Source organism: Rhinichthys klamathensis, unplaced genomic scaffold, assembly GCF_029890125.1.
Source record: "Rhinichthys klamathensis goyatoka isolate OS25496 unplaced genomic scaffold, OSU_Roscu_1.1 h1tg000372l_1, whole genome shotgun sequence".
NCBI lineage: Eukaryota > Metazoa > Chordata > Actinopteri > Cypriniformes > Leuciscidae > Rhinichthys > Rhinichthys klamathensis.
In genome coordinates this window covers 1,288,423-1,304,576 of record NW_026606879.1, presented here as the reverse complement: position 1 = coordinate 1,304,576, position 16,154 = coordinate 1,288,423, and the positions used below count along the sequence as shown (strand labels likewise).

The 16,154-nt window shown below is 37.1% G+C and overlaps 2 protein-coding genes across 3 annotated transcripts; one reads left to right on the top strand and one right to left on the bottom strand.

Moving 5' to 3' along the window:
• Positions 1–1,178: 1,178 nt before the first annotated feature.
• Positions 1,179–8,719, bottom strand: ccdc80l1 (coiled-coil domain containing 80 like 1). The gene is made up of 7 exons (XM_056233561.1): positions 6,889–8,719; positions 5,997–6,153; positions 5,788–5,924; positions 5,536–5,687; positions 5,335–5,438; positions 1,590–1,673; positions 1,179–1,471 (listed from the first exon to the last, which is right to left on the bottom strand). Exons 1-7 carry the CDS (start codon positions 8,554–8,556, stop codon positions 1,185–1,187), a joined length of 2,589 nt encoding a protein of 862 aa, XP_056089536.1. The 5' UTR covers positions 8,557–8,719; the 3' UTR covers positions 1,179–1,184.
• faimb (Fas apoptotic inhibitory molecule b) lies at positions 1,858–14,643 on the top strand. 2 transcript variants are annotated; one of them, XM_056233597.1, is made up of 4 exons: positions 1,858–2,239; positions 11,848–12,076; positions 14,035–14,084; positions 14,288–14,643. In XM_056233597.1, the coding sequence occupies exons 1-4, from the start codon at positions 2,201–2,203 to the stop codon at positions 14,435–14,437; spliced, it is 468 nt and encodes a 155-aa protein (XP_056089572.1). In that variant the 5' UTR covers positions 1,858–2,200; the 3' UTR covers positions 14,438–14,643. The 2 variants fall into 2 exon arrangements, with proteins under 2 accessions (XP_056089572.1, XP_056089571.1); XM_056233596.1 differs by lacking the exon at positions 1,858–2,239 and adding an exon at positions 11,075–11,451.
• Positions 14,644–16,154: the final 1,511 nt, after the last annotated feature.

The following is a 16,154-nucleotide window of genomic DNA, read 5'->3' as shown; positions in this document are numbered from 1 at the left end:
ATTGTGGAAATTTGAGACCAAAAATAGGGTTGTGCGAGTTTTTTGTGTGTGGAATTAATATTTGTAAGGTATATTTATTATATTGTAAGGTAATTTGGTTTTAGGTGTTGTGTGCTCTATGATGTTGGATACTGAAGAAGTAAGATCTTCTAGTGCTGCTCTTTTTTTTTCTTTTACAAGTATTCTTCTGTAGAGGTTTTCTAAAATAAAATAAAAATAACCTGATCACATTTTGTGGATCTGTGCATTTCTTTTGGTATGAAATATTTAAAGATATGTACATATTCATTTTAATGTTGTTTCACATTGCATAATTGATACTAATAACACATTTAACATTTAGCCTTTTTTTTTTAAATATTCATTTTTAAATCATCCATGTCATTAGGCAATGTATGAAAATAATGTTAATGTACTAAATGTCTTAGTAACTAAAGTTGCAAGCATATTTTAATACCCCTGAATGCCCAGTAGAGGGCAGTAGATCAATTCCAGATAAAATAGCCCATACAAAATGTTCCCAGAATTTTTTACTTGTGACTCAATTTATCAACAAGATATATAGATAATTAATTGTGGAACAAAATACACATTTTTCCTTATTAGCAATGAATATTTTTCTACTGTTAAATTCATAAATGTATAGCTAAAAACAACTGCATACTCGCATGCAAAACATTCAAGTTGTAAAACATAAAACATGAATCAAAAACATTAACAGCACTTTAAAATAATTGGTAACACTTTACAATAAGGTTCATTAGTTAACATTAGTTAATGTATTAAGTAACATGAACTAACAATGACCAAAACATTTGTTACAGTATTCATTAATCTTTGTTAATTAATAAAACTACAGCTGTTTATTGTTTGTTCATGTTAGTTCACACTAATGTTAACAAATACAACCTTTGATTTTAATAATGTATAAGTAAATGTTGAAATTGATAGATTAATTAATGCTGTAGAAGTGTTGTTAACTAATGAACCTTATTGTAAAGTGTTACCAAATCATTCGTGACAAGAGCAAATCTAAATATCAGCTTCCACAAAACAATACATGAAATGCTCATTGTACTGTTTAGTAAGAAAACTGCAAAGGCAAAGTCTTCTGACATTTGAAACTCTTCACACGTTTCCTTGTAGGGAGTGCACTGCAGCCTCAAAGACATCTCTCACTGTTCTTAATAACCGTAACCCCGATGATAGCCCTCATGGTGACTGTAGTCGTCGTCTGGGCAACGCATGCCGAGAGACTGCTGGATGGCCATCTCCTGCCTGCGAAGCTGCATGGAGTCCACCAGCTCGTAAATGATTGACATGGACCACATGGGCGAGGGGTACCAGGATTTCACATTGCCGTCTTTCCCAACAAGCAGCATGGAGAAATACTCGTGGCTGATCTGGAAGTAGTTCCTGATGTCCTGCACCAGCGAGGCAGACAGGTCCTCACGGTCCACTGATGCACTTCCTGCAATACAAACCACAGTTTCCTCATTTTCTTTCAACAACAAAACAGCTCTACATCTGCATTCCGACAATAAAAGCGAATGAGTTTTGTTCACTGCGAAACGAGTCGCTAATCTCACCATTTATGGGGTAAAGCTCCAGGACTCCACTCATGTCATCCAGCGTTTTTCCAGTAATTTTCAGTACAGATATGTGACGCAGCCCTGTGAATTTACGGAGAAAAAAAAGAAAGACTTAACATATAAAGAACAAAAGGTGACTCATACTATACACTGGATTCAAGAGAATTTCTGCATAGATGTTCTCTGAAACATGCATGTGATTTGCATTAAAAATATCCATTGTTTTTTGTTCTAAAACGGGCCTTCGTTTATGAGGGCATCAATCAAGCTGTCATGCCCCAGAGAGGAAGTGGTCTCTGTTGGATCGCTACGCACGACTCAAACATCCACGGGTCCTCCTGGATTGTAAAGAATGCAGAGAAAGATTCCTAAAAATGTTCCTACTTCCAAAATAGCTGACAGAAGAGCCCAAAATGGACTGCGTCATCCTATTTTTATTAGTGCCATTCCTCAGAGCCATTTGTGATTGAGGGCTCTTGTGCAGATAAGAGCTGGTTCCAATTAAAAGACAAGTATCAATACCATTATGTGCATTTCTATAAGCGGGCAGCTCTCTGGAGAATCCTCTGGCATCTGACTTGATGATTTCCTAGTGCAAATAGTTTTTTATGTTAGTTGTCAAATTGGAATTATGGGTTTGTTTGGAGGTCAGACATCCAGATATAGAATGCACAAGTCATGCATTTTTTGATTGGAACGTCCAAACAAATGACAGCTGTTGACATTATCGCATAGGCCGGGTGTTGACCGGACCGGACCCCAAAATTTGTTTACATGGAATTTCAATAAGCAAAAAGTGTCTATTTTCTAAGTTACATAAACAAGTGGGAGTGATGTTGATATAGCAAAGCTCTTAGAGCTTTCTGTATACAGTTCACACAAAAGTACTAATATTGATAGTTTGAGTGCGGTGTCATAATAGTCTCAACTTTCCTGTTTTTTCTTAATCTAGTAAATTCTCAGATTGGCTGCTTTTACACAACTGTGTCATGAACAATTCTACTAATGAAAAATTAAATGATTCCACTAGCTTATTAGAGATCCTAGAAATCCTTTTATAATGTATGTTGTCTGAACTATGACCATTAAGGTCTTTTACATTATAGGTTACATATAATAGTACAGGGTTCCCAAAATCGGGGGGGTTGGTGAGTTGATGAAAATCTAATAATTGATGAAATCGAATGTAAAATTGAAATAATTAAATGGGGTTTCACAATTATATTTGATTATATATAGATTATCAAAAGCTTTGTTTAATGAAATAAATGTAGTCTGTTGAGTTGTGTGTTTTAGAGTGAAGAGCAGCACTGTTTTGTACACTCAAGTAGCTTTGATGAGCTGTATCAGTATCTTAAAGCGGGTTGGTTCTGTTTTATGTGCATTTTAAGGATGCTGTGTGCTCTTGGTTCACTTTATGTAGCCTAGACATAAAGTTTGAGGATTTGAATGTTTGAAAGTGAAAAATTTGAAACATTTAAATATTGATAACATGTGGTTACGGGTATCAGTTTCTGTTTTGGGTGGGTTTGTCACATGTTTTAGTTTGTTACCAATGCTGTGTTCAAAATCGCCCCCTATACCCTCATTCATTATTCCCTACATTACTCCACTAATATAGTCCCACTTGAAGAAGTGAATGAAAACGAGTGAGTGAATTCGGACACTGGGTGGGCAGGAAGGTCTGCCGCTTTTGCAGTGTGTGCTTGAAATGATTTGAAACGTAGCAAACTGCTCGAGTAGTAATGAAAAGATTTATCCTGAACTCTGCTATTGAAACTAGCATGTATAAACCGTAATTAAACAATTTAATAATCAATTAAAAAGGAATTTCTACCTGTATGATATTTACGGGGTTTGGAAAATGGATGGAAAATGGCTGGAATTCCTTAAGCGCGCGGCTCTCACAGTGCATTATGGGTATTCTCTAGCCGTTGAGCGTACATCAGTTGTACACTCGTTATTGCGGTGCATTGTGGGATTGAATAAGTGCACTCAATATCGTCCACTATGGTTTCGGACACCACTACAAATGGCTGTCCCTTCAAATAGTGCCCTATTTAAGGGTATAGGGGGCGATTTCGGACACAGCCCATGGCTTCTCTTTGATTTGATTAACATGTGCACCTGTTATTCATTTAGTTGATTAGTTTGCCTTGTGTATTTAAACTCTGTCTTTGTTCAGTTCATTGTCTGTTCTCATTTGGGGTGTTTACACGAGAACGATATGCTTAAAACTGAGACGTTTTTCCTTTGAGTTTTCTGCATACAGACATTGTCAAAACGATCCCCATTCACACGGATCCACGAAAACGACTACAAATGCTGCATTCTGCTGCCAGGCTGTTAGATGGCAATGAAACACTATAGATTGAACATGTAATACGGATGAGTATGACATCATCGTCTTCAGAGATTCGCGTTTTTGTTGTTTACTCGGAGACTGTTTTCAAAAGTGTGCATTTTCAGCCAACCTAAACGGCGTTGTCGTGTAAATACACGGCCAAAATGCATAAAAAGTTTTACGTTTTTAGTTTAAAACGGTGTCGTGTAAACAGACCCTTAGTTACGTTGATTGTTCTGTTTCTGTTTTTGATGAGCATTTTGTTTCTTTTCAGTTTTTTAAATAAAACTAACTGCCATGATAAAATCCTGCACTTTATTTTCATTATTTGTAACCACTCGCTGACACTTAAAATAGTGTAAAAATAGTGTAAAATAACATTATTTTTTGTAATGATCAAATATTATTATTTACATTTTTTACAGCAGTAATATATTTATGTCTTGATTCTTATAAGAGTTATAACTACTACTACAACAAATAATAATAATAAAGACCCCAAAAGCAGCAGCAATATGAAATGTTTTCAGATGAGATAAATGTCATATCACTGTTGAAATTGCTATATATGACAAAATAATTGCAAAAGTTGTGCAGCCCAGTATTTCAATAATTTTTCAAATAAAAAACAATCAAAATAAAACATTTTCTGTTATTTAATCTGCATGTCATTTGACCATTAACCAACATCAGAAAACTGTGAATATGCTAATTTGAACTAACATCTGAGGGGTACTTCAAGTAAATATTTGACCTCCAAGAGGTTTGACCAAAATGTTTTTGAACACCTGTAATAGTGTATATTACCTACAACAGTGTTTCTCAGTCCTGGGGACGCACATATATACTAAAATGTTTTAGATATCTCACTCATTAAAACGTTTAGGGTAGGCCTACGTTTACAAGACAATGATGTACTAAATACGGAAACGATTTCCTTTGCGTTCTTCACGTAGGCCTACAGACGACAACGTTGATAAAACGATCCTTGTTCACACAGATCAGCGAAAACAACTACAAACGCTGTATTATGCTGCCAGGACATTAGTTGCGATATCATTTTGTAAAGAAACACTAGGCTACTACACACCTAGACTGAACACGTAATACACAAAACGTCACTATTTTCACAAATTTGCGTTTTTGTAGCTTACACAGAGACAAATAACGGTATCGTTACGTGCACTCTGAATCCCATTTTCAAAAGTTTACTTTTTTTTCAGGCCCCCAAAACTGAACATAAAGAAATTTCGCAATTCGCACACTTCTGGATTTGTCTATAGCATTTTGTAGTCTACTGTAAGTAGCGCTATACGTTCACATTTAAAAGCACATGTTTATTCCACAGTGGAAGATAGTTCCTAAAAATGCCACTAAGGTTTATCCAAATGATCTCACCTAGATAACAAGCTTGGCTATTAATGACGTTGAGTTGTTGCTGATAGGCCCATTCTTCATCATTAGGGGTGGATATTACAAACAGTCTCCGCCTCCAACGGAATCTTGAAAGACATGAGAAAGCATGCAGATGAGCATATTCCTTACGTTAATGCATTATATAAATGATAAATTCAGACACTGACACTGGTTATTTCGAACCTAGATAGGAAGTCCTCTAGAGATCTTGATTTGTCTTCTTTCTTGCACATAACCGCAAGTTTCCTCTGCTGTTCTATCTCTTTAATGCGAGTTGACAGTGTGTCAATGTAATCAAACACTGCTTGCATAACAATCGGGACTTCATATCGTTGCTGTGAAAACAAGGAATGCATGATTTTGTGTAATAAAATTAGGTAAGAAATGATTACATCTACATCTCATTTACACTAACGAAAGCTTTTTACGACGCACCTTGACTTTCATGTCAAAGTCAGTCAGCAACATGTTGAAATCATTATAAATCATCCCGAAATGTTTCCGAAATGCAGTGATGAGGTCCTGGTTGATGAGATCACTGTCCGGCAGGCCTCGTAAGGGCTTATCCTGTTCTGTTAAAAGAAGAATGAGGACATTTTGATAGGACATGTTACAAACACACAAAGACTGTAAGCAGCACTGACCTGTCTGGTAGTGTTCAATCTTCATGGTACTGTTTGTGAGGGGCCCAAAGATACCGATGATGGAAATTTTACGCAGGGCCATATCACACACTTGCTCCAGGTACTCATCCCTCTGTTCACTGTACATATGATTCTGCTCATCTGGAGCAGTTATTACCTGCAGAAGATTAATAAAACACACAACACTTTTAGAGATTGTTTCAGTGCTTTAATGAACCAAAATGCTTCTTCATTTTCAGGAACATAATGAGCAAATAAAGGTTTCAAAAGGGACGGTTCACATTTTGGAGAGCCTTACATAGTAAACAGTTCTTAAATGAACCTTTTTTTTCTTAGTTTGAAGAACATTCTAATCACCTTTTTGCAATATATAGAACCTTTTGTGCATAGAAAAGTTCAATAGATATTGGAATTATGGATGGCATAATGAACCGTTATTTTTAAGATGGCTCAACAGTAAGGATTTTTTTCGGAGGTTTCTTGAATAAATGTAAAATTATTAATTGAAATATACATTTATCTATTTTTCATTTAAATGTGTAATTTTGACATTTATAATTTAATATTCATTGAAAAATATTTAAAATGTTCACACATTTTTACCGACCTTTAAAAATTATTAAAAGTGTTCACACATTGCAGTAATAGCTAAGAATATTACATTATATATTTATATCTATCTGGTGAGTTTAAAAAGTCCATAAGCATAATTCTATGGCTCAAAATTTCAGAAAAAGTTTGGTAATGAGTAATGTGTAATGATCAAAAAATGTAAGATAGCATTATCGACAACTGGCCCGAAACTCTCTCACAACGGGCCATCCTTATTGTTGAGCCCCGAGCTATATTTCTATGTAACTGTTTTCATATGTCTCATAGATACAATACGTACTATGAGCCGTCGTCTTCTCTGAAAGTAACTCAAAAAAGTTTCTAACGATTTCTTGGGATTGGCTGCCTGGTCCACAACAGCCCTTTCTTCAAAGACATTTGGCTTTTGCACAACGTTTTTTATTTGAACACTGACATTTGTCACTTTTGGGCCTTTTTTTCCTCCAGGTATCTTCTTTAAAGTCTTTTCAGGTCTATCCACCTTCTTCCTCCGGTCGGCACTTTCAGCTTTAGTTTTCCCCTTTTGAGTGGTAATAAGTTCTGTCTCTGGTTTATGAGCAGTGGGCCTCCGTGTGTCTCGTTCTCTTGTGTGCTGACTAAGCTTTTCACTCCAGCCATGTTTTACCACAGGCAGTTTGCCCTTCTGTGTGAATGCTTGTGTTGGTGAGATTGCAGTTGAAATCTTTTGCGTTTGGCCTAGGTATTTTCCTTTATGTTGTTTGTAGAAGTTAGAGGTAACAGCGAGACGAGTATCTGTGTCCCTCAGACGGTTTTGTGGCGAGGGCGGGTAGACGCGCTCAGAGGTATTGGGCACAGCTGTGTTCCAGGGTACGGTTGTGTGTGGATGCGTTTGCACCACTGTGGAGGGTGCATTTGTGGTAATGGTAGTTGTTGTTGAGGGAAAAAAGGTGGTAGTAGGTACTGTTGTTGTTGGAGGTGTTGTGGTTGTAGTTTTCAAGGTAGTCGTTGTTGTAAGTTTTTTGGTTGTAGTCATTGTAGTGGTACTGATGGTAGTTGATATTTGTGCCTGAGTTAGCTGGGTGGGCTGAGGGACTGGTCTCACCCTGTGTCGCCCTGTATTTTTTGTCGTGTTCACCTGCGGCTGCAAACCAACTGCATTCGAGCCAACAGACTGCACTACCTGGCCCTCAACTCCAGCGGTCTTGCACTTTTTCACAAAGCCCTTTTGCCTGGCCTTCTCCAGTCTACGCATAGGAGTCTGGTCTATCGCTTCATAAATCGCCTCCAGCTGAACAGGGTATGGGTATCTTTCCTCTACCTGAAGGGTCTTTCTTAGAAGCACCATCCCAAACTTACCATCCTCCAGCTTCAGGAAGCCCATCAGTCTGGGCACCAGGGCTGGATCCAACGTCTCCTCCACCAGAGATCCCTGATTGTTAACACGGCTCACCTTGCCTCCCATCTTCCCCTTTTCATGGAATATTATAATCTGCTGCATGTGTCTGTCCGCCATCTCACAGTACACGTCCGGCTTGAGCAAGTTCATCATTAACCTGTAATAGCCATCAGAGTCGTTGGGAGCTGAAATGACCAGAACACGTTTTTTACCTGCAAAACCAGCCAGGATGTTTATGGAGCTAGTTGTGCCCAATGGAGTAGATTGAAAAATAGCTTCTTGAGCAGGAATGCTGTCAGTCACAGTGGGTTTCCTGTATGGAACTTGTCTTTGCCCTTTCAGGAGCCTCCTGGCTGGGGGTCGTGAGGACTCCACATTCTGATCATTTTGACGTTTCCTGAGTATACGTGTGTTTCCAGAGGTGGATAACCGTGCAAATCTTCTACTAGATTGCACATCATTCGTGTACTTTTTGACAAAAGTGTTTGATTGTAATTGTGCATTTCCTCCCTCTGATCCTGTGTAATCCAGGACCAATTCTGATGCTTGAATCCACGTCAGAGTAAACAAAATGACATGATGATTTTTCATTGCAATAATACTGCTAATATGACTACAACATAAATACAAATCACTCTAAAATTATGACATTGAATAGGCGAAAAGGTTTGGGTAATTTGATCCAACAGCAGCGAGACGCAAACTAACCCTGCATTCCTGCTCAATCGTGTTACAGTAATAGTAGCCTAAACAAAAGACATCCTTAGAAAAACTGTGTAAAATAGATATAAAGAAAACCACTAAAAGTAGTTCCTACTCGTCTTCGAGGGAAAAATATAATGTCATAATCCGAAGCGAATGAGTTTGTCAGATGATTGAGAGAAATGCATTATTCCGTATGCATTCCCTCATTATATTATTCAGTTACGTCAAGTAGGCTAGTTTCCAAGAAAGACAGGCAGAACTCCACAACACTTTGTCAAATTTCTGTAGCCTATCCTTAGTTTAAAGAATGGTGTGAAAAGAGCCTCAGCAAACGTTCATCGTGTCCAATACTTCTCAACGCTCTCTCAGCTCCAGGCACTGACTGAGATCTGGAAGAAAGTTCTCAACAAGCGGGGCTCGCAGCCAGATTGACCACGCCCACTCTCGTTTGATATGTTAATAGCGTGCCTGCCTTGCTAATGTGTTCTACATCAACTTTGCATGACATCATATTGCACAATATTGCATACATTTTAAAGATTAAATACTAGACTTTATTGATCACATACATAATACTATGTATTTTTGCCATGTAGCTAATCAGCTGCTTCTGGTTAACGTAGGCCTAAAAAGAAAAACTTTATTTATTTTATTTATTTTTACCATCTTTAGGATCTAGAAAATATTTCTAGATCAAGAATATTGTATAAAGCAGAGAGAGAGAGAGAGAGAGAGAGAGAGAGAGTGTGTGTGTGTGAGAGAGAGAGAGAGAGGACTGCCATCTATTGGTACCAGAGAGGATCCAAAAAAGGGGGGGAAATCTACGCTCTTTAACCCTCTACTGCACGCATTATTATGCAATCATGGAGTTTTTTTTACAGTATTTTTATATAAAATAGACTCAAATTAACATTTTTTTTTTTTTTTTTTTTAGGGGGGGGGGGGGGGGGGGGGGGGGGGGGTGGGTTACTTTCGGTTACGTTGCCATATGGCAACATTGTGCGACAATGGAACAGCCTGATGCGTTTTCTCCCAAAATGACATGAAATTCATAGATGATTACAGACCTGTCTTTTAGAAATGAAATTGTTTTTATTATTTAAAATGTTTTCAAGAGCTTTGTGTACAGAATATGAAACTAATTTATTATTTAGTATTATTTCAACAATATTTACAAAACATCTGACGCAAACTCATAAGAACTGTTCAAGTGAAACTACTCAATGTGAAACGATTATTTCAACAACATTTACAAAACATCTGACGCAAACTCATAAGAACTGTTCAAGTGAAACTACTCGATGTGAAACGCCTTAAAGCAGTTGTTCTCTCCGTTAAAGGTGGGGTATGTGATTTTCTTTTTTGACCATTTTTTCAAAATCATTTGAAATCCTATCCTAATCCTAGAAGCACTGACATGAAAATTAAAAAATGTAATCATCTGTGGAACGGGCAGGACTCGAAAAACTCCAGCCAATCATTTCCAAGACCACCTAGAATCATTGGACAGTAAGTGCGTCTATCAAACGGTCGTACCATACCCCCCTCCCCCATGCCCCTCTTCGAATGGGTGGAGTGGGTGGAGTCAGGGCCAGCGTTGGAGGAAAGAAGGTAGGACCTTTTGAGTTGTGTATTTTCAAAATCTGCCGGCCGTTTTGCAAATCACATACCCCACCTTTAAAGCAGAGGTGCACCTTGCACTTAGAGCAAACAACTCTGACGATGCCCTTGCAGCCAGGATTCTTGCACCTTCCTTTTGGTGCACCCATCTCTGGCCAGTGATCAAAGCGGTCAAGACGGATATATATTTTATTTTTATACTTTACTTTTACTTTACTTTATAAATATATACAAATATATATAAATATATGAGTAGAATACAACCATCCAACTATATCAGTGCATCCATACATACAAAGCTACTCTGCATTAGCATGGGCAAAATATTGTTCCATTACCGCACAATGTTGCCATATGGCAACATACCTATTTTATTAAATAAAAAGGTAATATAAGTATCAAAACAATGTGACAATGATTGAAAAAAGATTAGAACTTATCCCAGATGCTTGATGTATTTTTTTATTCCGAAGAAATCTGAAAAAAATGAGGAAAATCTTCACATATACACGAGCACTTTTTCAGCAGCTGGAGTCATCAAAAGTGTGTGAAAAGAATGACGTTGCAAGGGTGTGTGTAGTGTCATGATGTCATCAAAGCATATCATTGGTTACCACCAGGTTCTATTATGAATTTAAGATCAATCAGAGCTCATGTTTATTTTAAAATTTCAAGAAATGTCCAAAGAAAGGGTATGTTGCCATATGGCAACACTGTGCAGTAGAGGGTTAACATTTGATTATTTTATTTTTTTACTCTTAAGCCTAATGTCTATTTAAATGTGCATGAAGTAAAAAAAAAACCGTCTTCGCACACGAACATCCTCAATTAGGCTACTCTCTGCTTGATGATTTAAGCCTCTTACACTAATGCACTCGTTGCTGAGCGAGCACAGGATGGCAACCTCCTCAAGAATATACAGAGATCTAATCACCCATTACACATGACGATGGCTATTATGACCAGGCTCGGGCTAAAACATTACAGAGAAATAAACATAGTAGCTATAGAGTGCTTGGGTTGTGTGGATCTTAATAGGCCTGCAGAATGTCCGGAGACATTGTGGGAACGTGGGATGTGTCGCTGAGTGATGGGTTTTACCGAATTGAGTTTGAACATGGAACAACAACAGGAAAACGGGTCATTTACATAAATGGGAAGGTGAGATCTAGTCAAATTATTTATTTATTTATTATTATACTATAGGCTATGCTATAGCATTGTGTTATATTATTGTCATAATGATATGAGTGTGTGTATATATAGCCTATATTACACAAAAACTATATAATATAAAAACATTAATGAAAAAAACTTGAATGAAATTAAAAATTTATAGAATACAGAGATGAGTATATAAAACCAGAAGCAGAACATGTAGCCCTATTAATGTTTTCTATATTTTCATTTTGATTCAAGTTTTTATATTTACGGTATATAATATTTTTATCTTGAATTTATTCATTTAGATGATAATATAAGATAATATCTAATATAAAGATGAATGAGATCATATCAAATAATTATAATAAGTCTTATCAAGTCTTGTTTTTTAAGGAGGTGATAAGGAGGGATTGGCTGTTCAAACTGGTGGGCAAAGAAACATTCCCTGTTGGGAATACAGACACAAAAGCAACCATACATATTGAGGCGGTCACTGGGTTTTCCTATGAGTACACACTGGAGATCAACGGAAAAAGTCTCAAAACATTTTTGGACAACCGATCAAAGATTTCCAAAACATGGGTGCTGAAACTGGATGATGCTGATTACAGGATAGTTCTAGGTAAGATTCACAGCGAAAACATCCCTCTTGATTTCTGATGTTTTTTAAATTTTTCTGAAAGTCCTTATTCTTCTCAAGGTCATTCATATCCACAGTGTATGAAGATAATCAGGGGTTTTCAAATTAGAGGGTCAGCAGATAAAAAAAAAGGTCAACTTATTGAACAGTACAAATAGGCCTTTTTTACATGAAAATGTATACTTTATATTTTAGGAAGGAGGGTTTTCACAAGGGGCTCATCATATGTGACCTGATCCAGCAAAATGAGTCACAGTGACCCAAATTTAAAAATTGAGATTTTGGTATTAATGGAAAGAGGAGACCTTAAGCTTTCAATTGATATCCTAGTCAAAGTCATACCTTGAATGGTTGTAAAGATATACACATTTGAAGTATGGTCGTCTGCCCTCTTTTTCCAATTGAAAACCTGAGAAAATCGCTTTTAAAGTTTTTTGCCCGTTTTTTGTTGATATCTTTCAAAATCCATTACATTTAAAGGGATAAACTATTTATTTTACAGCTTAATTTGACCAAAGACATTAATATATAAATGCTATTAAACCAGGCTGAAGCTCAAATTATTTTAAAGTTTTTATTTGAATAAATAATTTAACAGTAGGCCTACCTTTTACAAAAATGTACTAAAATCAGAAAGATTGAACAGAGGTGCTACATTGCTTGAGAGAGAGAGAGAGTGTGTGTGTGTGTGTGTGTGTGTGTGTGTGTGTGTGTGTGTGTGTGTGTGTGTGTGTGTGTGTGTGTGTGTGTGTGTGTGTGTGTGTGTGTGTGTGTGTGTGTGTGTGTGTGTGTGTGTGTGTGTGTGTGAGTGAGTGGGAGAGAAAGTGAGAGGCAGAGAGACAAGGAAACAGATCAAATAATGCTAGTCTATGCAATTTATATCTGTAGGCTAGTTGACAATAACAGCATAACAAATTCATAACAGAGATACCAACAAATATTGGGTTAATTAAACACATTAATGAATTCTCCTTGCAGATAAATAGCTACACTCATTCACATTTGTCAATCACGTTATGTCAATCACGCGTGCACACTACGACACTTTCATCCGTTATATAAAAACAATCGTAAGTTTTTCGCATCCGTATAGCAAGCAGTTTGAATGGTGTTTTGACAATTCGGAGCCACCGAATCAATACGAAAAAACGCATATGAAAAAAACGCGGACTCAGTGTGCAATGGCCAGGGGGCTTGATGACGCTTTGGCAACTTTGCTCGCTTTTGACAGCGACATTTCTCAAATTAATAATATTTAATCTTTCTGAGGAGATCTGCTAGCTTGTTTATTACACAGAGCGCTCGCTGCGAGTCTGACAGGAGGGTGGCTGGACCAATCGCGTGCCGGTCAGTCGAAACGGCTTCCCATCGACAAATGATCAGCGTTGGTGTACATTTCTAAGCTTTTTGATTGGTTCTATACAACGTGTAACACCATTTAAAGAGCAGAGATAGTGACGTTTCAGGGGATACCCGGGAAATGCTCAGAGGTGACGCGATAGGAGTTGAGAAAAGCAATGTTCATTTCCAGCGAATTTAGTAAAACTTTGTAAACTTTAATAGTAATTTAGATACCTTTACTCAATTATCTGGACTACGAAACTTTGGGAGATTATTTTTGAATGTCTGTTCTTTGAAATTAGCAAAAAAAAAAAAAATCTATTATTTCATTGTTTTTCCACATAATCGGCCCATATCTTAAAATAGAACGTTGCGACTTCCGACTCATTTCGCCAGATCGGGTCACATATGTGGGGGTCTGAAGCATCAGTTTGAAAACCCAAACTATAGTGCGCATGCAGTACTAAGAGCACGGAAAAGTGATCCTCTAATTTGCTTGTTTGATTTGGCAGGCATCAGACAGTTTAACTGTAATCTCTGTTAAGACAATTACGACAACATTAGCAAAGCATTTTGTGTTTTTTTTCCTGTTTCACTAGAGAAAGACACTATGGATGTATGGTGCAATGGACAGAAAATGGAGACCACGGTGAGAACTTTTATCACAGGCCTTTAGATGTATGAAAGATACACTTTGGTCCGTTAAGTCTGAGTCTTGTCAGCTAATGGAGCAGTTGTGTGACCAGTGACCACTGTGGAAATATGAAACACCATCTTAATCATTGCACAGTATTCCAATGACTTGTTCTTATTTAGTTCCAGGCCTATGTTTATATTGATTTCTGTGTGCAGGGGGAGTTTACCGAGAATGGAACGGAGACACACTTTGCAGTGGGGAACCGTGAATGCTGCATAAAAGCAACAACTAGTGGAAGGAAACGGAATGGAATAGTTCATTCCCTACTGGTGGATGGAATCAGGATAGAAGAGGCCATTGAGTAAAATGGAGGCTAATAGAATTCAGATGTGCCAGACATTTACCAACAGTGAGAATTAGATACAGATGGCACTGAAAAGGTTTTTTTTCTGTTCAATAAATCCAGTATGTTTGCATTTGTTCAGAGTATGGACAAGAACATTTAAAGTTATTAAAGGTCTTAAAGTATCCCATTTATTATAAATAAATTACACATTTTGTGAAAATGAGAAAAAAATGTTTTTATTATCGAGACCAGGGTAAGATGGGGTAAGATGACCTTGAGGCAAGATGACACCCATCCCCATCTTAATTCTTTCTCTTGAGCATATAGTACAATATCTCAAAAGCTTATCTCAACACAATGAATGGCTGTTTCAGACTTTTTATGTATATACTTTGTTACTTCTCAGAAATATATTTGAAATTAAAAAAATGTGCTACCCGGTAACTAGGTAATTGCGGACGTTACAAACAAAAAACTTAGTTGTTGTGTACTCAAGGTTTACTATGGTTACAAAGTATAAAGTATACTTTTATACAATATAAAAGTACAAACAATTTTAGCCAATTTAGTCCCAAGTTGGCTAGTATTGATATAGTAAACCTACAAGCAGAGCCGGACAGTAACGGAGTACATTTACTTGAGTACAGTACTTAAGTACAATTTTGAGGGATCTGTACTTTACTCGAGTATAATTTTTGGGGAGTACTCATGACTTTACTCAAGTACATTTGAGAGGCAAATATTGTACTCTTTACTCCAATACATTTCTATCCATAACCGTGAGTACCCGAGTAAAAAAAAAAAAAAAGTAAAGAAAAATCTCGGAAACCCTCAATTTGTTGTTTCCCTCTCAAACGTGATTGGATTGTGCAGGCGCCACTGATTGGGACAGCCTATCAGCAATCACTTTCAGCTTTCCGCCAAAGTCAACTCCATGGTCAGATTTTATATTACACATTAATGTAAGCCAAGCATTTGGTTTGATGTTCTTGAGTATGTGGTGTGTTTAACACAGTCAGGTTCAAATGTGGCAGTGGCGTAGTCACGAGGGATTTCTGATTTCTTAAAAAAAAAACTTTAGGAGGCAAAATATATTTTTAATGATTATGTGAATTACACTGCGCAAACCAAAGTAGGCTACTACCCAGCGAATGAAGAAGGGTTGGCGCTCAGTCTCCACAGTACATAAAATATTTATTTTATTTAATTTTTCTTGTTTGCATTTATGAGGAAAAAACGATGTTATGGACGTGTTCTCCGTTACGGACGTGAGCGCTCTGAAAGCGGCATAAAAAATGCTTTAAAACTTTCACAGAGACATCAAACAGAAAACACAAAACCTTTCTTTAACCTGAATTTCGTTTTGCATTAATTGTATCTTAATTTGAATCAATGTTTCATCAACCAATTGCCTGGGTTTAATAAATAAGAAGTAAATAGCAGACGATAGATAAGAAACGGAGGCGCCGGCACGTGAACTGGATCTCGTCTCATAAATGAACCGAAACACAGTGTATAAGGTAGCCTACTTGCCTCTCACAGACATGTCTACTTTTAAACAGAAAAATTCAAAACAAAAGAAAACAGACGACAGACTGCTCTCTGCTTATGTAATCTGTATGAAATGTGCATTTCTCTCTGGCGCGTTCACTACTGAAGATCGCGAGTCAGCATCATCAACTTCATCTAGCCGACACTGACAAAGAAAACACTTGTTTATTAACAAGTGTTTATTG